This window comes from Neofelis nebulosa, chromosome X (assembly GCF_028018385.1).
Source record: "Neofelis nebulosa isolate mNeoNeb1 chromosome X, mNeoNeb1.pri, whole genome shotgun sequence".
Lineage (NCBI taxonomy): Eukaryota > Metazoa > Chordata > Mammalia > Carnivora > Felidae > Neofelis > Neofelis nebulosa.
Window position 1 is genome coordinate 9,762,324 of NC_080800.1, and position 23,962 is coordinate 9,786,285.

The 23,962-nt window shown below is 47.8% G+C and overlaps 1 protein-coding gene and 1 long non-coding RNA gene across 9 annotated transcripts; one reads left to right on the forward strand and one right to left on the reverse strand.

The window, feature by feature from the left end:
* Positions 1 to 7,559: 7,559 nt before the first annotated feature.
* On the forward strand, positions 7,560 to 23,716 carry TLR8 (toll like receptor 8). 8 transcript variants are annotated; one of them, XM_058714564.1, is made up of 4 exons: positions 14,373 to 14,506; positions 15,559 to 15,648; positions 19,702 to 19,762; positions 20,545 to 23,716. In XM_058714564.1, exon 4 carries the CDS (start codon positions 20,551 to 20,553, stop codon positions 23,668 to 23,670), a length of 3,120 nt encoding a protein of 1,039 aa, XP_058570547.1. In that variant the 5' UTR covers positions 14,373 to 14,506; positions 15,559 to 15,648; positions 19,702 to 19,762; positions 20,545 to 20,550; the 3' UTR covers positions 23,671 to 23,716. The 8 variants fall into 8 exon arrangements, 7 of the variants coding, with proteins under 7 accessions (XP_058570545.1, XP_058570546.1, XP_058570544.1 ...); XM_058714561.1 differs by lacking the exons at positions 14,373 to 14,506; positions 19,702 to 19,762 and adding an exon at positions 7,673 to 7,773; XM_058714566.1 differs by lacking the exons at positions 14,373 to 14,506; positions 15,559 to 15,648 and adding an exon at positions 7,708 to 7,773.
* Positions 11,314 to 12,054, reverse strand: LOC131503125 (uncharacterized). The gene is made up of 2 exons (XR_009257335.1): positions 11,834 to 12,054; positions 11,314 to 11,351 (listed from the first exon to the last, which is right to left on the reverse strand). It is a non-coding gene; the product is annotated as an uncharacterized LOC131503125 (long non-coding RNA).
* Positions 23,717 to 23,962: the final 246 nt, after the last annotated feature.

Here is a 23,962-nt window from a genome sequence, read left to right on the forward strand (position 1 = left end):
TCCACCTGGTGGCAGGATGGTTCTGAACTCCTTTTCCCTGGGCTGGATCCTCCAGAGGTAATTTCTGCCCCTTGAAGGTGTTTCTGCAGGTGTAGGTGCAGAAAGGATGATTTTCTACAACTCTAGAAACACCACCGCGAGAGGGATGGAGATCGGAAAAAGCAAATTAGAAGACAAGAGACAAGAAAACCTATTGGGGGAGGGAGAAGGGAAAGGGAAGAGGTACTTGGCATTGTGAGGAATCAAATCAAGACTTTCTGGAGTCTTCCTCTCCACTGGAGCCCTGGGCCTCCACCCTGCACAGACCCTTCTCCTGCTTTCAGAGTGCCCTCGTATTTGAATTAAATGCCTGTTCCCCAAACCTTCCTGCACGTTTTCAGGCTGTGGTATATCGACCCCTTCCCCTCGGCAGACGTCACCACCTCCAGTACTCAACCTCACCTCCTACATCACAGAGAAACTGGGGGCCCCCTGACGTGCACTGTCTCCACCATCTCACAAAAACGAGATTCCTCCCCCAAAGAGCCTGTCCACCGAGATGCCTCGGTGGGATCTCGGGATTCCCTAGGGCTGTTCGTTGTGGCATTGTTTGTGATTAAAAAAAAAAAAAAAAATTAGGACAAACCCAAATGTTAGTCAATAGGGGGGGTTCATTAAGTAAAATGTTATATCCGCACAACATGTACAGCTTCGCCACTAAAAATAATAATAATAAGGGGGACCTGGGGGGGGCTCAGGCGGTTAAGCGTCCAACCCTTGATTTCGCCTCAGGTCGTGATCTCACGGTTCCCGAGTTCGAGCCCTGAGGCAGGTTCTGCGATGACAACGTGGAACCTGCTCAGGATTCTCTCTCTCTCCCTCTCAAAAAGAAACATTTAGAAAAAAAATTCAAGGGGCGCCTGGGTGGCTCAGTCGGTTAAGCGTCCAACTTCGGCTCAGGTCATGATCTCGCGGTCCGTGAGTTCGAGCCCCACGTCGGGCTCTGTGCTGACAGCTCAGAGCCTGGAGCCTGCTTTGGATTCTGTGTCTCCCTCTCTCTCTGACCCTCCCCCGTTCATGCTCTGTCTTTGTCTCAAAAATAAATAAACATTAAAAAAAATTTTTTTTAAAAATTCAAAACGGGGCTATAGCTGGAAAAATTGGTACAGAGCAGTACTCCTCATATCCCGTTTTTGCAAAAGAATTGTCCATAATTCTATGTCCGTATCTACCGAGGAAAGACCTGGAGGGTCATGAACCACAGTGTTAATACTGATTTTCTTTAAGGAGTGCAATTTGGAGGACTTTTATCTTCTGTGTTCTACATTCCCGAATTTGAATGTTTAGAACTACGTAGGAATCCTCTAATCGGGAAAGATTTAGATACAAGAAAACTTCCCTTAATGTTACCGCTATAATCCTCTGGGTCTCCCTTCCATTTTTACCCACATTTATCAACTGATACGTGCCCAGGGCTGAGCTGGATGAATAAAACAGCCCTCGGACTCAAAGGGGACGCTGTCGGTTTAGGTGGGCAAGGTGGGAGAACTTTTGCGAGCCTGCTTCGTCCTCTAAGAATGGATACTGTGATCGCCACCGCAGGTGGACGTGGGCTGCAAATGGGTAGAGCCCCGGATGGGTGCCTGGGATGCCAGGAGAGGAGGGGCCTGGGGACTGAGGACGCAGGGTCGAGGCCCGCGCGAGCAGGGGGCCGGTGGAGCCGGGCAGGGCACCGGGAGCTCCCGACTGAAAGGCCCCGGCAGATCACTGGGTGCTCCCGTGACTTTCAAAAGTGGGGTGAAGGGCGGGCAGGCGGAGAAGGCCTCAGGGTCGGGACTAACTTGGGGCCTCCCTCTGGGGAGTGGGAGCGAGGTCCAGGAGTGCTGAGAGGGGAAGTAGGGAAGAGGCAGGATCTGGATCGCAAAGGAGAGGGTCTACCGGCTGCCAGGCCCAGGCTTCCTAAGGTGGTTGGGGCTGAGATGACTCATTCTGGAAGGTTCCGCGGTGTGCGGGCCCGGCTAGCCGCTGAGCGGGACCGGTGACCGCGCGATCCCCTCCCCCGTAGCGTGAAATCCCTCATAACCTGGCTTTTGATTCTTCCACTCAAAACGACTTGGTCGAACGTCACGGGTAATCTTCTGTTTGCCAAATGAGGCGACTTTTTCTAGACCCCGTGATCTTTTCTGCTGCTGAGATATCTGAGAGCGGTCAAAAGCACGATGCTGCAGCCAGAGTCACCTGACTTTTTTAACCACTGGGGGCTTTAGTTCCACATCTATGACATGAGAACAGCCAGTCCCCCCGCCCCCAGGGGGTTTCTGGCAGAGGTGAGTCGGGAAACGACAGAGGGCAGCTCTCCCCCAGGCTCAGCCACGGCTCCCGAACCCTTCCTTTCTTCTCCGACTCTCCTCGCTTCTCTCTCCATCCCCTCCTCCCTTTATTCCAGAAACATCTGTGGAGTTGCCACTATCCCACAGCCATTGGGTCGGGTGCATGGGGACGCAGTGATAAAGTCCCTGCCCTCGGGGGCTCCCAGTCCCGAGCGGGCACACACGAATCAATGCACAAATGCAAAGAGTTTGATGAAAGGAGAGCAGAGGTGGCTCGGCCCTTCAGGAGTGCGGAGCACGGGCCACCGGCTCTGTGGGAGGTGGTCTAGACCAGGCCGGCCCACAGGTGAAGTCCAAGCTGAGTCCCGGAGGAGTCTCAGAAGGGAGCCAGGTTTGGGCGGAGGAGTGACATGGGGGCAGAGTGGGACTGGGGAGGGGAGGTGGAAGAGTGGGTCAGAGGCTGGGGCCTTGCCCTTGGGGAGCCGGAAGGGACAGAGCTGGTGGCAACAGTTTTGTTTTTCCACCCAGCCCTCTGTTTTGGATCTGTAGACCTGCCCTTCTCCTCCTTCCCCCTCTTCTTCCCTGCCCCTCCTCCTCCCCCTCCCCCTCCCCCCCTCCTCCCCTCCCCCTCCCCTCCCCCTCCTCCTCCCCCCTCCTGCTCCATCCTCCTCCTCCCCCATTCCCCCTTCCTCCTCCCTCCTTTGCCTGCTCCCCCGTTTCTCATCTTCCCCTTCCACCCTGCCTCCCCTCCTTCCTTCTTCATCACCCTCCTCCTCCCCCTCCTCCTCCCCCTCCTCCTCCACCTGGCTCTGCTGTACACATTGTATGGATGTAACATTTGACTTAACAAATCTCCTATTGATTGACATTTGGCTTTGTCCTAATTTTTAACCTAAATTACAAGTAGTGTCACAACAAACACCTTTGGAGGGGAAACAACACCTCATGAATGTCCACACCTTGTGCCTTGTGCTTCTCTTTGGAAAAAGGTTTGTTTTGTCTCTCTCCTTCTATCGTTTTAAGCAGGAACATTCACCTTTTATTTTATATATATTTAAAAATTTTTTTAACGTTTATGTATTTTTGAGAGAGAGACCGAGTGTGAGCAGAGGAAGGGCAGAGAGAGAGGGAGACACAGAATCTGAAACAGGCTCCAGGTTCACACTGCCCCCCCCCCCCCAGTGCCCTGGCCCCACAACCCGACCTTGAGCCCCCCCTCCCCCGCATCGGTGTGTCCGCCAGCCTCACTCTCTTCTCGGAAGCAGTTCCCTCCACGCCACTGTGGGGTTTGGGGCAAACCCGGGCAGCTGTGTCAGGCCGCCTTTGCCCCAGAACTCCGCACCGCTCTCGGCTACAGCGTGGTGAGGAAAATTCCAGACACAGCCTCTTCCTACGACTCCAGATGGGCTGTGAGGAGGAGGCTGCCCCTACTCCCGATTGCGAAATCTTACCTGTGGCTTCGGAGCCTCTCCTGAACTTACCACAGGCCAAGCCTTGTCTGAGACCCAACTGGCCTCCCTCTCTGTCGTGCTGTTCCCTGACCATCCCGTCCTCTTCAGGCTGGGTGAGTGACGCCTGGCCGCCGAAGAGAGAAACCGGATGATGAGGACATGTGAACAGAAGGGGTGTGGAGGAGGGACGCGGAGTTGGTGGGAGCCAGAAAACTCCCCCTCCTGCTCTTGTCAAAACGGTGATGGGAGGCTTGATCCCGTTTGGCTTTTCGCTGTGGGCCTTCGTGAAGGGACGAGTCAAAAGCGTGCACAGCAGAAGCCGAGTGCTGAGTTCTGATGTTCCTCTCTACTGTCACTGCTCTCTTGACCTTTGCCTTCAGTTCCCACGTCCCTGCAAAGAAGGTGACCTTGCAGCTCTAAAGTGCTATGGCTTCTTGTGCCGTCTTGGCCCGTTACTTGAGACTCTGACTTCAGGAAACACAGGAATGGGTTGCCGCTGATGGAAAGACAGGTTTTCAGATCATTGGTTTATAACCTGGGACTGTCTCAAGAAGGGAGTCTGCAGGGGACTGCTGAGACCTTGCCTTGCCCCTGCTTGTGCGGTCAGACATTCTGTTGAAAGGGGATAGCCCTATTCATCAGGCTGAAACCAGCTTCCATTTGGTTTAGCCGAGCCACCATGTACAGTTGCACAGGTTGTTCACTGCTCAAGACTAGTTGGCCATATGGGCAGATGAGGTGGTAATCCAGCCCTCCCTCTTCTTACCTAGCTCTGTGCCCTGATCTGGGGCTCTGATAAGCCACAGGGAGAGTGCCTTTAGCTAAATTTTTCATCCAGAGGGCTGCCATTTTCTTTTTTTTTTTAAGCTCATTTATTTCTTGGAGAGACAGAGTGAGCAGGGGAGGGGAAGAGAAAGAGAGAGAGAGAGAGAGAGAGAGAGAGAGAGAGAGAATCTCAAGCAGGCTCTGTGCTTGGGCCCAAACCCATGAACTGTGAGATCATGACCTGAGCCAAAATCAAGAGTCAGACACTTAACCGACTGAGCCACCCAGGCGCCTCGAGATATTGTATAGACTACACTTTAAGCTTTTGTTTGAAATGAGAAATAATAGTCAAATGGAGGACGGTGGTTGGGAATGAGCATAACTGGGCAGGTGTAATTACGAGTGCGAATACCGCGTGCTCTGGAAGGGTGGGCCAAGGGAGTCGGGAGTCAGGGAGGAAGGAGGAGTCAGGAAAAAGCTATGGAACTGTTGGGAACAGGTGTGGGAGGACCATGAGATGGGCAGTGGCTGCTACCTGCGACGGAGTCCTGTGGCCCTTCCTGCTTGTGTCTACGCCGACCAGGAAGGGCCGCCTGCTTGGAGCCGCCACGGGAAGCTCCACCAGGACTCCCAGACGCGTCCACGGCACCCATGCGCTCAGGGTCTCCGCGCCTCGATGCCCAACCAGGATGGGCTCACATCAGATCCGGCCTTTGTGTAGAGGAATCCTCTTGTGCATTTCTTCATCCGAATCCCTTGCTGAAGACGTGTTCCTTTTACGTGACTCCTTCCACGGTAGGCTTTTCTAGATCTCGTGTTGATTTTCTTTGGTTGGTTGGTTGGTTTTTGCCAAACAATGGATGCCAGGTACCTGGTGCTGTCCTAGGTCTTGAGCCTTCTGTAGGGTTCCACGGTGTTTCTGTATGTGGCACTTTGCTGTGGCCTTGACATGGCAGAGCCATCCACTGCCCTGAGAGCACTCTGGTGCTTGCTGACAACAGAGGAGAAGGTCACGGCCAGCAGCTGGTTCTCCTGGCCTACTGTGGACAACAGCCCAGAGGTGAGCGAAGTCCACAACGAGGGAGTCCTGATCATACTCTCTCTACTCGGTGAGTGTTTACTCTGGGCCGGGTACTGTTCTCAGGGCTCCACAAGCGTGACTTAATCTTCAAAGCCACCGTATGAGGAAGTTGCTGTTATTTTTATCCCCGTTTGAGAGATGGGAAAACCGAGGCTCAGAGACGCTCATCTGGGGTGTGTACGTTTCCTGACTGCTTAATGGCAGATCGTCTCCATTTTGAAATAAAGACCTGTGTCAGCATGTGTGGCAAGGGGAAGAACAAGAAGGTGGTGGCCAAGACTTTGTACCCTCACGGGGCAGGGCAGGGAGAGCAGGCCTGGCCGCCGAGGGCCAGTTTGGGGGCTCGGGCGGAAGGCCGGAGCCTCTGGCCACTTTCCACGTGGGACTAAACTTCTGGTTCGTGGTGACTGTCCTGCCCTGGTGTCGATTTCGTTTTCATCTTTCATGGTTACTGGTTGTGCAGACAAACCTGTAAGGACTAGACCCACCCAGGCGCCCCGCTTTCCAAGATCCCAGTTGGTCTGTCATTCACTGACATTTCGTGGCCCGGAAGCCAGGGCATGTGTGTGTCTGGCTTTTCTAGAAAGGCAGACCTGCTCTTCAGCCTGAAGTTCAGCCCACTACGAGTAGTCATGTGCCTTTACTTTTTAAAACTTGATTTCTGAGCAAATGGTTCCTGATCTCTGGGCTCACTATCATGACGGCTTCTGGGAAGGCCTTGAATCGCCAGATGGAGAGGTTAGACAAGGAAGGGACAGCAAAGAGGGGACAGAATAATAGTGTGTGTGTGTGTAAATGTCACTCCCTCCCCACCCTGCTCCCAGTGTGGTTTCTTCCAATTCAAGGAGTATAGGCCATGATAAAACACCCTACCCCATTCCAAATGGTTCTCTTGGCCAAGGAGTCAGCAAATGTTTTCTGTGAGGTAAAGATTTCAGGCTTTGCGGGTCAAGAGGCACATTGAAGGGGCGCGTGGGTGGCTCAGTCGGTTGAGCATCCGACTTCAGCTCAGGTCACGATCTCGCTGTCCGTGAGTTCGAGCCCCGCGTCGGGCTCTGGGCTGACGGCTCGGAGCCTGGAGCCTGCTTCCGATTCTGTGTCTCCCTCTCTCTGCCCCTCCCCCTTTCATGCTCTGTCTCTCTCTGTCTCAAAAATAAATAAATGTAAAAAAAAAAAATTAAAAAACAAAAAACAAAAAAACCTTCTGAGGCCTTCGGAGAGCCCCAAATCCAATTCACTTATCAATCTGATAAAGACCACTAGGGGCGCCTGGGTGGCTCAGTCGGTTAAGCGTCCGACTTCGGCTCAGGTCATGATCTCACGGTCCGTGAGTTCGAGCCCCGCATCGGGCTCTGGGCTGACTGCTCAGAGCCTGGAGCCTGTTTCAGATTCTGTGTCTCCCTCTCTCTCTGACCCTCCCCCGTTCATGCTTTGTCTCTCTCTGTCTCAAAAATAAACGTTAAAAAAAAAAAAAAAAAGACCACTAACATTCTTTTCATTATTAGACCTACAGGACGAAGAAGTGCCCCCAATTATTATATTTGGAATTTTAACAATTAAATAATCGTGCAATTTGGTTTTCTCTTATTATGTAAGTACCTACATAATGTCTTCAATGTGCCTCCTTTTAATTTTTTTTTTTTTTACATTTATTTATTTATGTGCCTAGTGGCGACCAAGGTGCAGGGACACGTGGGTGGGGTGGGCACCTTGCTGTGTGCTGTCTTGGAAGTGTATCGAACGAACATGAAGCAATGCAAGTGTTATTTGACCGAGAATCACATAACAAGAGATGAGTTTGGGCAATCCTAAACCGAATTCCAATCCGGACCAAAGTTTACAAAAACGCACTCAAGTTTTCTAAGTCAAAGAAAAAATTTGTACCAGTTATGTAAATCATTTTACGAATGACTTTTCCACCCTGAATTTCAGTTTTGAAATTTTAAAGCACAGTCAATAAATGATTTGGCAACAGTTAAGAAATCGCAAGTTCCCTTCTTCCCACATCAACTTCTGCAAACCACGTGAGAGGTTCCGCTGATGGTAAAGCAGCCAAGTTCGGGAAGTTGGTCAGTTTCTTTCCCCAGAGTGTGCCTACTGCACACAGGGTACCGTCCGCCGTGCTGCAGGTGACAGAATGAGAAATTAAGACGACGACAGAACAGCGGTAAGCCACTTCCACTCTTTTGGCAAGTGTTTCCAACAAAATACATGGTTTCTGACTCCGGAATGTGGTTCGGTGGCAAATGGCGTGAACCGAGAAAAGTGATGAATGGGGCCGAGAGGTATAAAAAAGGTGAAGAATCGAAACAATTCTAAAGGTAGGCAATGTGGCCTGATAGGCGGTCAATCTCGAAAATCAAATGCAGGGGTCTTATTAATTTGCACAGGACAACAAGCATGTTCCAAGTTCGGAGTTGACGATCACTCTCTGGTCCTGCCAGAAACGATGTCCTCTTCTAGAACTGAAGGGTTGGAAGTCAAGTGGGTGGAGACGTGTTTTTCCTTTGCTACCTCCACAGAGAAGGGCAAGCTGTGTGATCTCACATGCATGAGTCACTTCGTAGGGCCTAGGCAAAGCCTGGAATTAATATACTCCTAGAAGCTTAGTGTTCAAAATCGCTTGCTACTTTGCTTGTTCAGTATGTTGAAGTAAACACGTTTACCACTTCTACGATTGTGTTCTACTGTATTCTACAGCGTTTAGATCTAACAAAAATCAGTTTTTGTTATTGTTGAGAACCGTCAGATTGAAAATCAGACTTTACAGTTTGAAGAAGTGATGCGTTTTCTTCTTTTTTTAAGTTTATTTATTTATTTTTGAGAGAGAGAGAGAACAAGCTGGGCAGGGGCAGAGAGAGAGAGAGGGAGACACAGAATCCGAAGCAGGCTCCAGGCTCTCAGCTGTCACGGCAGAGCCTGACACGGGGCTCGAACCCAGGAACGGCGAGATCATGACCTGAGCCAAAGCCCGATGCTTAGCCCACTGAGCCACCCAGGCGCCCCAGTGATGTGTTTTCTAAAAAAAAAAAAAAAAAAAAAAAAAAATTGCAATGAGATTTAAGAGCAGTTGAAAAGTCTGACTTCAAGAGAAGCTCATCCAAAATTTACCTTCAATTGTTTCCATGCTCATTTAGTGGTTATTACAGTTCTTGGAGGTTTTGTTTTTTTGTTTATTTTTTTTTGGCAACCATTTAGCATATATTTACGTGTTTGAAGTTAATTTTCTTTATTTTTTTTTAAAGTTTTTATTTTGATTCCAGTTAGTTAACATGCAGTTCCATACATCACCGGGTGCTCATCACAAGTGGACTCCTCAATCCCCATCACCTATTTCCCCCAGCCCCCCCCCCCCACCTCCCCTCTGGTGACCATCAGTGTGTTCTCTGTAGTTTAGAGTCTGTTTCTTGGCTTATCTCTCTGTTTCTCTCCCCCCAACCCCGCCTTTGCTCATATGTTTGCTCTCTTAAACTTCATACGCGTGAAATCATATATTTGTTTCTCTCTGACTTATTTCACTTAGCGTCATGCCCTCTCGATCCATACATGCCATTACAAACGGCAAGCTTTCATTCTTTTTTATGGCCGTGTGAAGTTAATTTTTAAATCTACGTAATGCCCATTTTAAGCTTATTTATTTATTTTGAGAGAGAGAGCACGAGCATGAGCAGGGGAGGAGAGAGAGAGAGAGAGAGAGAGAGAGAGAGAGAGAGAGAGAGGGAGAGAGAGAGAGAGGGAGAGAGGGAGAGAGAGAGAATCCCAAGCAGACTGTACTGCCAGCACGGAGCCTGACGGGGGCGCTCAAACTCACGAACCATGAGATCATGACCTGATCCGAAATCAAGAGTCGGATGCTCAATTGACTGAGCCACCCAGGTGCCCCGCATTTAATGCCCCTTTTAGATCTTGAAAGTAAATTAAGTCTGTACCGAAATTTTATGGTGCTTTATAAGATGACTACAGTGGCCGACACAGCCAGTGATCGATATAGAAATGCAAACAAAGTTATCCAACTGCTACCTGGTATTTGTAAGCCACCGTGGTAGCCGCCACCAATATAATTGTATTATAAGAAAGTGAAAATAGGGGCACCTGGGTGGCCCAGTCGGTTAGGCGTCTGACTTCAGCTCAGGTCACGATCTCGCTGCTCGTGGGCTGGAGCCCCGTGTCGGGCTCTGCGGTCAGCGCGGAGCCTGCTTCGGTTCCTGTCTCCCTCTCTCTCTGCCCCTCCCCAGCTCGTGCTTTCTCTCTTAAAAATAAATAAAAACATACAAAAAATTAACAACAACAACAACAAAGAAAGTGAAAATAGAATAGTAATAAAATCAGACTAAGCTTGTTCAAATGCCCTGCCTCCCTCCCATGGGTGAAGGGTATCTCAGCAGGTGCCCAAGAGGAGAGCCACGGCCTTGCGGCAGCACCGGATGGCTCTTTGGTCCTTTCCTTCAAGAGCACAGTCCTTTTTCAGAGGGCGAGGAGGCCCCAGGAAGACCTGAAGCGTATTCATCAGTCCCTCGGTTTGATTTCAGAAAGCAATAGCAAAGCTCCAAGTACGCCTGACCTGAAAAACCGAGGCTGTGGCTCAGGGGGAGGGCAGGGGAGGCCTCTCGTTCTCCCCTGGTGGCCCCCTCTCATCCTGTCCTGTACGAATCCTAAAATCTGCACGGCGTGTGTGAGGGGGAGGCAGGCAGGTGGCAAACCCAGGCTCAGGGGGGATCGAGGCAAGTGTCGAGGGGGAGGATGTTGCTCCTCACGGGTGGTCTTTGAAACTCAGTTGGCTATTACTTGTGAGCGTGTCTTAGGGTCACCTCCAGAGTCCGTGGAGGGGGCCTTCATTCCCACGGAATGTCTGGAGTTCAGCTGAGTTACTCAGCGGAGCTGAGGAATTTGTTACGTTTTAAACTCTGATCTCTAGTTTATGCCTATTTGGGGCTATAAACGCAAAGTAAATCTGAACGTACAGCCTGTTGGTTGTGGATCGACCTTAGCAAGTAGAGGCTGTGTTGACTTCTCGGACGGTTACACGTAGCTCCTGGTGGGTGCACGCGTCTACCATCAGTGGGTTCCAGTTGTTCTCTGGATACAGAGACGCTGAAAGAGCCCGGGGGCACTGCCACTTTGCAGAAAGGCAAGGCGGATGATCCACCCCAGGCGTTTGGATCCTGAAGGTTCCAGGTATGGCTCTGAGGTCTCTGCTGATAATTGAAACCAGATCCTTGCCGACCAGCTGCTTGCCGCCAGCCCTACCGATTGGCTAACTACTCGGGGATCTCTAGGCTCAGTTTCAGCTCTGCCACCTACCGTTGGCGTGATCTTGGGTAAATTAGCCTCTCTGGGCCTCAGGCTCCCCATCTGTAAATGGAGGCTTCAGACAGCACCCACCGCTCCGAGTTTTATGAGGACGAAATACAAAAATGTGTGACTCACACGGGTCCCGGTGGTTGCTTCGTGACAAAGCACTTCACAGGCGCTCCCGACTGTATTTCCAGGGATTCACATAGCGTGTGATTTTTCATATTTGTATGCACAGGAAATCAGGACCCGTCTCTTCACTGATATGTGCATCTCATGTGGCTGTGACTTCTTTTGGCTTCCAACGCTGTTGGTGAGCCCATCAGATCTGGGATGGATCAAACAAAACATCTTTTGATTGCTTGTCAGTTTCATCGAAGGTGACAAGCCCTATCTGCCAACCATTTCTTTACTCACTTACTTGCATAATGTCTCCGTGGGCAACAGAGTCCCCTGCAGATGAATCAGAACCCACGAAAAATTAGAAATCTGTCCCGTTTGGCACAAATTCAGTTCTGGTTGAATCCCACGTCGTCCCTACACAGCTAAGCGATTCAACGGGGGGGATTGATCATGTTTTATAATCAATAGGTTCTCTGGACACTTGAGCACTAGGGGATATCAGCAGGTCCCATCCTGAGAAAGGGGCACAGCTCTGGAGATGGTCTGAGGCAAAGGAAGCCTCTGAAGAGGGAGACGGTGGGGGTGGGGGGGAGGCATCATTGCAAAATGGCCCTTTGCAGCCTAGGAAGGGGATGTGGAAAAATAAAAGGCTGTTGGTTCCAGGACGGCAGCTTTAGCGCCCCTCCCCAACCCTCGCACACTATTTTCGCCCTAGGTTTAGCATCACCCGGCGGGGACACTCCCTTTGCACCCAGCACGTTCTCTTGCTGTCCTGCCTACAGGGGGCTGGGTCCCTGGGGGTGGCCCCTCACCTCTGCCTGCCTCTCCTCAGCCAAGGCAGACTTTTCTGAGCCATCCCACACACCGCACTGGTCTTCTAAAACTGTGCTTTTGGTGTCCGTTGGGGTCCAAGCGGAGAAGGAAGGTTTGAGGGGGGACCTGAGATGGGTTTGTTTTCGTTGCGGGATTCGGTTCCTTCGGAGCGTGAAGGAGAGAACTGGCCCGTGGACCCAACCAAAGAACTGATTATGCACGGAAAAGAGAAAAGCGGTTGTGAAATAGTGGCTTCCTCGGTAGCTGTATTTGGCGGGGAAGGGGAAGTGAAGCAGGCGTGTGTGTGTGTGTGTGTGTGTGTGTGTGTGTAATTCACGTGCTTTCTGTAACAGGCCCTGGCTTGTTCTAAGCGTTCCAAGGCAGCACCCAGTTAGCAATCCAGACCGCGCAGACCCAGTCACCTTCAGCGGGGCGTCTCTCGGTTCTGGAGGCCAGAAGTCCAAAATCAAGGTGTTATCGGCACGATTGGTTCCTTCCTGGGGGGCTCAGAGGGAGAAGTCCCAGGCAGGTGTGTCCCCAGCTCCCCCAGCCCTGGGTCCGAGCCCCAGGACAACATCATAGACAACCAGGGCTGACTTCTTTTTAGAGACCTTGTCTTGTCTTTTCAGAACGCACGGGGCCTCGGCCCGGTGAAACTTTAAAGAGAGGTTTTGTTTTCTTTAAAATCGGGAAAATAACAGAATCCAGCCTACTTATGTTTGTCTTTATACCAATGCGGTCGTAAAATACCATTTTTTAATGATTTTTTGACTGGAGGAAGGGGCCCCCAAGGGCCAAAGTGCTTTGGGCCCATGAAAATCGTCACTTGGCCCTGTTGACAAGCACACTCTGCTTTCCGACTTACCAGATATGCCAAGGAAACTTCAGGAATTGCCAATGTGTCCCCAGTGAAGGAGATTTAAGTATTGATCCACAATCCCTGATCTGAAACCTGTGGGCCAGCATGGTGTCAGAGTTCAGAATGCGTATTTTAGCAAGACAGTGCATAGATGATACATTACAAAACCCTTCTGACAGGCCCAGGTCACGTGCATGGCTATTTCTGCCCTGAAACAAGAATGGTCCTGCTAAGTAGATAGATAGAGATTATAGGAGCCTTACGTCAGTTCCGGTCAGGTTTTGCTACCAAATAAGTTACAAAAAACCAAACGAAGTCTTCCGGTGCTCAGATTTTTTTTAGGATTTCAGACTCGCAGAGTGGGGGACTGAGAATCTGGGCAAGAGAGGACCTGCACTGAGAAAATAAACCAGGGGCGCCTGGGTGGTTCCGTCAGTTGAGCGTCTGATTTTGGCTCAGATCATGATCTCAAAGCTCGTGGGTTCGAGCCCCCATCAGGCTCTGTGCTGACAGCTCAGAGCCTGGAGCCTGCTTGGGATCCTGCGTCTCCCTCTCTCTCTCTGCCCCTCCCCTGCTCATGCTCTGTGTCTCTCTCCTTCAAAAGTAAATAAACTTTAAAAAAAAAAAAAAAGGAAAGGAAAGAAACCATAAACCACTGACTTGGGTGCCAGAAGGCACGATTCTATCAATCCCTATGTCTGATTTTTTTTTTTTCCTTTGTCCTTGTGTCGATAGCTCTCATGGTAGGTGATTCCCTTAGGTGATTGGTACCGGCTATTATTTCATACTCACGGCTGGGGCACCACATAGCTGACTGGCAGCTCCAGGTTCAAGGACGGGGCTTCCCAACAGATGCATCTCAGCCCAAGATGAACGCCTGTGAGTCGCTTTTGGTCAGAGCGTGCCAGTGTGATCATAGATGTTTTCTGTGGTGCAAGGCTGAGACCAGGGTGAGTAGAGTGAGACACACGTTTGGATGCAAAATTTAAGGAGGAGAGGAGATCGAAAAGCTCAGTAATGAAGATACGTAATATTTTAAGGTTCTATTTAAAAAGTCAAACTAGCTGACTCCAGCCTGCAGACCAGTTGCCTGTGTTATGAATAAAGTTTTATCGGCACCAGGGCTGGGATCAGGGTGAGGCAAGCACAGGGCGCCTTGCGAATGCAGGCTTGCGTTCTGCCCTTATGTCAAGTGTTGACTATTTAGCCCACCCGGGATTTTAAGTTGTGAAACCCCCGTTCGTCTTGATGACTAAGTTTTGGGGTGCCCCCATTAATTTCGCACCCACAGCCCAGCTGCAGTGCTTGTCCATTTTCCCAGGGGGACGCCCCCGTCCCCTGTTGGGGTGCTGTCTGAGTCCGCAGGGCCGGGGAAGCAGGGGATGGGGCTCCCTGCTCTAGATGCGGGCTGTCCTTTCTCCTTGGCGGTTCACCCCTGCCTTCACTTGTGCCCAGAGTCTCGAACCCGGGGCTCCGGATTCAACCTTTTGAGTCAGTGTCAGGGAGGGAGGACCGGGCCGGAGGGGGGCGGGGTGGACAGCAGAAGTAAGCGTCCTTTCTTCTCTCTGCCTCAGGTTCGCTTTTATTTGCATAGTTGCACTTTCTATCTTACTTGTACAATTACCCCCTTTCCCCTCAATCGTATCTGCAGAGTTGCCATTTCTCTTCTGCCGGGTGGGATGGTTTGTTGCTCGTTGGTGGGATGGTGTTTTGCTCGTTGGCGACATCTTAATGAGGTGAATTCTCCCTGGCGCCCTTCTCACTCCATCTGGGATCCGGTTCCCTCTGAAGTTCTTCGGAAGCACGACTCTGGGTACCCCAAGACAGGGGTGTGGCCAAGAGGAGGGGGGGGCGGGTCTCGAGGGTCTCCTCAGCTCCAGCTGGATGAGTGAGCTCAGGTTCACTCTGTCCACCCTTGCCCAGTGGCCTGCCCGCAGGCCTCAGCCCAGCACCCCGGGGAGATGATGGGCCTTCGCCGTCCGTTCGCCTCTCCCGTGGATGGGGAGGCTTGGCCGGTTGGGGATTTGTCCTCAGCTCCTGGGCTGGCTGGCTGCTCACCACTTCCCGCTCTCCCGCCCCAAGTGCGTCTCTTCTGATTGAGGTTATGTGGAACCTATCAACTCCCTGTTCCTCCCTCAGGACCCTTGGAAGGGTGGGGTTAGGAACCTCAAGCTCCTCGCTCACAAATCCCCCGAATATTCTGATCCTTTCTATGGCCCAGCTTTCTGGGAGGCCTTTTTCACCCCGAAAAGAATGATGCATTTCAAAAAGCTCGCCTCCTCATCTTCAGTGCCTCCTAGAGGCTTTTCAGCTCACTTGTTCCTTTGTATGAGGGAGACCCTAGCACCTGGAATTAGACGCGGAGGCCTTAACTTGAGGCCGCACGGGTCAGCCCTGGCCGCCGGGCCTGCCCAAGTAACCACCGAAAAATGCCTCTCCTCCCATCGTGCTAAGGGAAGAGTCTACCCTCTGTTCCTCGTGGGCCGCATGTAAACATTAATTTTGAAATTTTTGTGAATCTATCATGAAAAAATGACAGCAGAAACCTGACAGGCACTGCCTCAGCCAGGTGCTGCTCGTGTGTGCCTTTGGTGTGATGGGACCAGAGTGGCACGTGGCTTGTGTGGTCTTCGTCCCCAAGATCCATCGCCCCAGTTGCATCAGGAGAGAAACAACAAATTCCAATGGAGGGACAGTCTGCATAACCGTCCCGTTGCTTGTTTTTATTGGCCTCCATAGTAACTCCCACCATCTATCGCACTCTCAGTTACCACGGTGAGGGTCTATCGTTAGGACCTGCTTCTAGGAATTGCTGAGTTTACATTGACACTTTTGATAACTATTACAAATTTCTTTCTGTCTTAGAGGTGGCACTAATTTAGATTCCTACCAGCAAAATATGAGAGCACCTGTTTCTCCACATCCTCATCTACACAGTAGAATTGGCAAAAAATGGTATGTCAGGGTACGTTTTTGAGTGAAGTCGAATATCTCTTCCTATCCTTATGAGCTGTTTGTGTTTCTTTTTTCTGTGAGCTGTCTTTGAATATATCTTCGTCCATTTTTCTGTTGGGTTATTTGTCTTCTCACTTATGCATGAAATGCCTATGTATCAAATATCTTACTTCCTTATCTGTGATATAAACTGCAAACATTTCCTCCCAATTTACTGTTTCGCTTTTGGCATTGTTCACCAGGGTTTCTGTGAGGCAAAACTCTAATTTGCGTGTGGTTGGATCGGTCAGTTTTTTTCCCTTTTTTGGCCTCTGTTCTCTTTTTTGTTGTTCTGGAGTAGATAGCGCAATTGGACAATGAAAATACATTCGACTGCATAAAGGGTGTTAGGAAATTAATCATTATTTGCAGATAGGTTAATTGCTTACCCAAGAAAGTCACATGGGGAAACAACTATTCGAAATAATCAGAGAACTTAGTATAGTGATCTGGCATAAAATTAAGATATAGAAATCAGTAGTGCTAATGGATACCAGCAAGGACCTATTCAAAGGTAAAACGAAGTGATCCATTCACAAAAGGAGAATAATGAGTAGGACTTGCCCTATCGGCTACTAACATCCCCTCAAACTGTCATTCTTTTTTTTTTTATTATTAAAATTTTTTTTTAACGTTTATTTATTTTTGAGACAGAGAGAGACAGCATGAATGGGGGAGGGTCAGAGAGAGGGAGACACAGAATCCGAAACAGGCTCCAGGCTCTGAGCTGTCAGCACAGAGCCCGACACGGGGCTCGAACTCACGGACTGCGAGATCATGACCTGAGCCGAAGTCAGCCGGCCAACTGACTGAGCCACCCAGGCGCCCCTCAAACTGTCATTCTTAAAAACATGTGGTTCTAGCACATCAGTGATGACCAGATGGATGAAGCAGAGAGTCTAGAGATAGATCCAAATACGCAGGAAAGTTAATATATGATAAAAGGAACATATCAAGTTGGTGAGAACAGCAGTATTCAACACACGATGTTGCACCTCAATGAAACAAAAAAGCAACCAACTGAACGGGAGAAGGTATTTGCAAAAGGGTATGTTCAATAAAGGGATGATATCCAAAATATATAAAGGACTTACGCAACTCAACACCAAAAAATAATAATAATTTGATTAAAAATGGGCAGAGGACCTGAATAGACATTTTCCCAAAGAAGACATCTGGATGGCCGACATCACTCATCATCACGGCGATGCAAATCAAAGCTGCCATGAGATATCACCTCACATCTGTCAAAGTGGCTAAAATAAAACACACACACACACACACACACGAAAAAAACACGTTGATGGGGATGCGGAAAACAGGGAACCCTCATGCACTGTTGGTGGGGGTGTAAATTGGTGCAACCTATGTGAAAAATAGTAATGAGGTTTCTCAGAAAATGAAAAATAGAAATGCTATGTGATCCAGGAATTTCACTACTGGGTCTCAACCCAAAGAAAATGAAAACACTAATTAAAAAAAAAAATACACCTCTATGTGCATTACAGCATTATTTCTAATAGCCGAGATGAGGAAGCAACCCGTGTCCATTGATAGATGAGTGGATAAAGAAGATGATGTCGTGTACACCCAGAGCAAAAAAAAAAAAAAAAAAAAAAAGAATGACCTCTTGCCATTTGCGACAACATGGATGGACCTAGCGGGTATTATGCTAAATGAAATAAGTCAAAGACAAATTTCACGTATATGTGGAATCTAAGAAACAAAACAAACCAACAAGTAAAAGAAACAGACCCATAAATACAGAGAACAAACTAGCAGTTGCCAGAGGAGAGGGTGGAGGTTGGGGCATGAACAAAAGGAGCAAAGGGAAGTGGGAGCTACAGGCTTCCAGTTAATAACTGATGAGAAGGAAAGGTACCGCGTGGGGAATAGTCACTGGTAGCGTCATAGCGCTACATGGTGACAGATGGTGGCTACCTTGTGGCGAGCACATACCGTATAGAATTGTGGAATGACTATGCTGTATGCCTGAAACTAATGTGACATTGTGTGTCAACTATACTCAATGAAAGTAAATAGATAAGTAAATACAAAAATGATGTTGGGGCAACCAGATCTCCATGTAGAAAAAAATAATGTGGGTTTTTCCCTCACGTTTTATGGTAAAACAATCCCAGTAGGATAAGATATCTCCATGTGAGAAAATGAAACCATAAAACTACTAAAAGAAAAGATGAGAAAATTGTTGATAGAACCTGAAGTGTAGAATATCCTTTATGGCGTTCACTCCCCTGGATGATCTGATTCATACATGTGTACTTGTACAAGTTCATACGTGGCTATACTTGCCACAACTCCCAAGTTCATCCTTCGATGAGAACTCTCCTCTGAGCCAAAGGGGCATATATGTAACTGCCTCCTGGACATCACTGGGAGATCACAAACTCAAATTTAACATGTCAAATTAATATTATTAGAGGCTTCCAACGATACCCATTTATTAGCTCAAATTTCTGTAGGTTAAGATGTGGCTGGACTCTGATCTCCAGGCTCTAAATAAGGATCCATTTCTAAGTTCATTCTGGTTGTCAGTCTGTTTTAGTTCTCTGTGGCTGTAGGATGGGGGAGAGGGCCTTTCCTTGCCAACTGTCAGCAGAGAACCACTCTCAGCTTCTAAAGCCTGCCTGCATTCCTCGTCGGTGGCCCCCTCTGCTTTTAAGTCAGCAATAGTGTGTCAAATATTCTCCAGCTTCTACTCTCTCTGATTCTCCTTTCTGCTGCTAGCCAGAGAAAACTACGCTTTTAAAAGGCACATGCGAGGGGTGCCTGGGTGGCTCGGTCGGTTGAGCGTCCAACTTCAGCTCAGGTCACGATCTCACAGTCTGTGGGTTTGCGCCCCACGTGGGGCTCTGTGCTGACAGCTCAGAGCCTGGAGCCCGCTTCGGATTCTGTGTCTCCCTCTCTCCCTGCCCCTCCCCTGATCATGCTCTGTCTCTCTCTGTCTCAAAAATAAATAAAAACATTAAAAAAGAATTTTTTTTAAAGGCACATGCAATTAAATTAGGCCCATCTAGATGATCTCCCTTTTGCCACATGACATAGCATAATTACAGCAGTAATACGAGGGGGCAAAGGTGAGAGGGGCCATCTTGAAATCCTGCTGACGAAACCTGGATAGTGCTGTACTTGGAAAATAGCCAAAAGTAACTGCAAATGCCCTGGGAGTCCTGTTTCACTCTACTGTTCATCTCATAAGGAGCTGGCTCTTCCCCGACTGCTATAAACTGGCAACGATGATTGATCCTCTGAATAATCACCATCCACGTAAAAATCTTTCATGGCAGAATAAGGGTGTGGCAGTGACTGTTCATTAACCCTAAATTTTAGAAGAATTCAAAAAGGGAGCTCTTACCTGGCTTAACTCACAATAAGGGCATGAGTTGGGCGTTAACGAAAAATGTAATTTTGCGAAGGTTGGTCTCCATACTCCGTGAAATAAGATTTGGAGGGTTCTTTTGATCACAGCCCTCATCAGACCAATCACATGGATCTGTTTATTGCATTGTATAATTACCAAAAGCAAGATACCCAGCCCTCTAGTAAGAGAGAGTTGCAGAAAGTGAGGCAGTCTACTAAGTGTTCCAGAGGATGTCTTCCCTACCGAAGTTTACAATGTTAGCCAACGAATAGCCATTAATGCCAATGTTCATATGATAAGGAACATATGAGTTCTAGTAGCCAGTCCACAACATTTTTTTTTTTTGAGTGCTGTCTGCATGTGAGGTACTGTTCTGGCACGAAGACTTCAGAATGAGATTGCGTAGCATGATGGCTACTGGTTAAAACATGATGTTGGAATCAGAATGACCGGAATCCAGCTCTAAGACATGTCATCCTTCTGAAACCACTGAAGTCTCTGAGTTCGTTTCTTCATCCACAAAATGTGGATAATATAGGACCTATCTCATTGTGTTGGGACGAGCATTAATGTGGATAAGAAAATGTTTATAGTTAGCACAATACCTGACACTTTGTTCTGCTTATCAACAGAAGGTGTCCACTTTCTTGTCATGCGGGGACATAAGAGATCTTGATACGTGCCACCAGAGAGGTATGGAAAAATTGCAGGAAATGCCAGTAAGAGATATGGTTGTGTAGAGAAATGGCTGTGGAGATAAGGTAGAGGTGACTCTAGCTTGGAGATCTTAGGTGATACCATAATGAAACCTGGATCTGAACTCTCCTTGGGATGGGCCAAATTTCCTCAAGAGTTATGCTAAAGGCTGAAGCTATGAATACATAACTTGCTGTGCTACAGCTCTAGCATGAACCATAGCTATGGGCCAGCATCAGACGTCTTATGCTGATGGGGCATCTTGATGAATGCCTCTGCAAAAGCTTCCCAGGCTTTCTCATCATTGTCATCTCAGATAGCTTCTTCTCCAACTTCTTTTAGCACCGTGAAGCTGAATGCAGTGAGCCATTCATATTGTTCTGAACTTGGGGGCTCCTGGGTGGCTCAGTTGGTTAAGCGACCGACCTTAGGTTAGGTCATGATCTCGCGGTTCGTGGGTTCGAGCCCCACGTCAGGCTCTGTGTCAGCTCCGAGCCTGGAGCCTGTTTCGGATTCTGTGTCTCCTTCTTCTCTCCATCCCTCCCCTGCTCATGCTCTCTCTCTCTCTCTCTCTTTCTCAAAGTGAATAAACATCAAAAGAAGAAACAATTTTAAAAAAATATTCTGAACCTGACTTCATGCAATTTGCTTAGTTGTTAAGGAAACTCACACTTGAAAACACATGCACAGTGTCATGAAACACTGTTAATTTCATCATAAAATGCCTGGTAACATCATAAAATCTCTAACATTGTGCCTCCACTTTTGATTTTCCCTAGGAAAACATGACCCTTCAGTCTTTGCTTCTGACCTGCCTTTTCCTGCTGACCTCTGATTCCCATGAGTTCTTCACTGAAGCAAATTATTCTAGAAGCTATCCTTGTGACGAGAAAAGACAAAATGGCTCTATTATTGCACAGTGCAATGACCGTCGACTGCGAGAAGTTCCCCAAACAGTGAGCAAATATGTGACAGCACTAGACCTGTCTTATAATTTCATCATGCACATAACAAACGAATCATTTCAAGGGCTGCAAAATCTTACTAGAATAAATCTAAACCACAATGCCAATCAACAGCACCTGAATGAAAACCCTGATATAAACAGAAGTGGCATGAATATTACAGATGGGGCATTCCTCAACCTACAAAATCTAAACCAGCTACTGCTTGAAGACAACCAGTTAGACCAAATACCTGCTGGTTTGCCGGGGTCTTTGAGGGAACTTAGTCTAATTCAAAACAACATAATTTGGGTGGCTAAAAAGAATACTTCTGGACTTACGAATCTGGAAAGACTCTATTTGAGCTGGAACTGCTATTTTGGCAATAATTGTAATAACAAAACTTTCGACATAGAAGATGGGACGTTTGAAAGTCTTACAAATTTGAAGGTGCTGTCACTGTCTTTTAATAAACTTGTCCATGTGCCACCTAAACTGCCAAACTCCCTAACAGAACTTTACCTTAGCAATGCCAAGATTAAAGTCATCAGTCAGGAAGACTTCAAGGGATTGACAAATTTGAGAGTGCTAGATTTAAGCGGGAACTGTCCAAGGTGTTTCAACGCGCCATTTCCCTGTACACCTTGTGAAGGAGGCTCTTCAATTCAGATCCATCCTCTTGCTTTCCAAACCCTGACGGAACTTCGCTACCTAAACCTCTCTAGCACTTCCCTCCAGAAGATTCCTGCAATGTGGTTTCAAAGTATGCATAATCTGAAGGTGCTACATCTGGAATTCAACTACTTAGTTGACGAAATAGCCTCTGGGGAATTTTTAACAAAACTGCCCTCCTTAGAAATTCTTGACCTATCTTACAACTATGTAAAGGCGAAATATCCAAGATATATTAACATTTCTCAAAACTTCTCTCATCTGAAGTTGCTCCAGACGTTGCACTTGAGAGGCTATGTGTTCCAGGAACTTAGAGCAGAAGATTTCCAGCCCCTCATGAGTCTCTCAAACTTAAAGACTATCAACTTGGGCATTAACTTTATTAAGCAAATTAATTTTACCCTTTTCCAAAATTTCTCCAACCTGAGCATCATTTACTTGTCAGAAAACAGAATATCACCCTTGGTAAATGATATCAAGCAAAACGATATGAGTGGTTCCTCTTTTCAAAGTCATATCCGTAGGCTACGCTCAGCAGATACTGAGTTTGACCCACATTCAAATTTTTATCATAACACCAACCCTTTAATAAAGCCACAGTGTACAGTTTATGGCAAAGCCTTAGATTTAAGCCTGAACAGTATTTTCTTTATTGGGCGAGAGCAATTCAAAGCTTTTCATGACATTGCCTGCTTAAATCTGTCTTCTAATGGCAATGGCCAAGTGTTACACGGGACTGAATTTTCAGCTGTACCTCACATCAAATATTTGGATTTGACAAACAATAGACTAGACTTTGATGATGATAATGCTCTCAGTGACCTGCCAGAGTTAGAAGTTCTGGATCTCAGCTACAATGCACACTATTTCCGAATAGCAGGGGTAACGCACCGCTTAGGATTTATTCAAAACTTAACACAACTAAAAGTTTTAAACTTGAGCCACAACAGCATTTATACTTTAACGGAGCAAGACCTGAGAAGCATGTCCCTGAAAGAGTTAGTTTTCAGTGGAAACCGCCTTGACATTTTGTGGAACGCCGAAGGTGACAAGTACTGGAAAATTTTTACAAATCTTGGGAATCTGACATGGCTTGATTTGTCCTCAAATAACCTTAGGCACATCCCGAATGAAGCTTTCCTTAACTTGCCCCAGAGCCTCACCAAACTATACATAAATGATAATGTGTTAAATTCTTTTAACTGGACACTACTCCAGCTGTTTCCTCATCTCCAGTTACTCGACTTAAGTGGAAACAGGCTGTCCTCTTTGACCAACAGCCTCTCTAAATTCACGCCTTCTCTTCGCACGCTGCTACTGCGTCGAAACAGGATTTCCCACCTGCCCTCCAACTTTCTTTCTGAAGCCAGCAGTCTGATACACCTCGATTTAAGTTCCAACCTGCTGAAGATGATCAACAAATCCACACTTCAAACTAAGATTGCCACCAACCTAACCATTTTGGAACTAGGTAGGAATCCCTTTGACTGTACCTGTGACATTGGAGATTTTCGAAGATGGATGGATGAAAATCTGGATGTCACCATTCCTAGATTGGCAGATGTCATTTGCTCTAGCCCGGGGGATCAAAGAGGGAAGAGCATCGTGAGTCTAGAGCTAACAACTTGTGTTTCAGACACCATTGCGGCGATATTGTGTTTCTTCACGTTCTTTATCACCATCACGGTTATGTTGGCTGCCCTGGGTCACCATTGGTTTTACTGGGATGTTTGGTTTATCTATCATGTGTGTTTAGCTAAGGTAAAAGGCTACAGGTCTCTTTCTACATCCCAAACTTTCTATGATGCCTACGTTTCTTATGACACCAAAGACGCCTCTGTTACCGACTGGGTGATAAATGAGCTACGCTTCCACCTAGAAGAGAGCGAAGAAAAAAATGTGCTCCTCTGTTTAGAGGAGAGGGACTGGGACCCGGGCTTAGCCATCATCGATAACCTCATCCAGAGCATAAACCAAAGCAAGAAAACAATATTTGTCTTAACCAAAAAATATGCCAAAAACTGGAACTTTAAAACGGCATTCTACTTGGCCTTGCAGAGGCTAATGGATGAGAATATGGATGTGATTATATTTATTCTGCTGGAGCCAGTGCTACAGAATTCTCAGTATCTGAGGCTGCGCCAAAGGATCTGCAAGAGCTCCATCCTTCAATGGCCTGACAACCCCAAGGCGGAAGGCTTGTTTTGGCAAAGTCTGAAGAACGTGGTCTTAACTGAAAATGATTCACGGTATAACAATTTGTATGTTGATTCCATTAAACAATACTAACTGATGTTAAGTCATGGTTCACCAACATAATAAAAATGGAAAGCAATTACCCTCTGTCTTAGGTATTTATTGCTGTGTAACAAATTAATTATCTCAAAACCCAGTGGCTTAAAATAACACAATTTGTGATCTTACCGTCTCTTTGGTCAGGAGTCCAGGCGAGGCTTGGCTGGGTCCCCTGCTCAGCATCTCTCAAAGGCTGTCAGCAAGGTGTCAGTGAGGGACCAGGCCTCTCCCGGGGTTAGGATCCACTTCCAAGCTCAGGCTTACGTGGTTGTTTTCAGGATTCAGT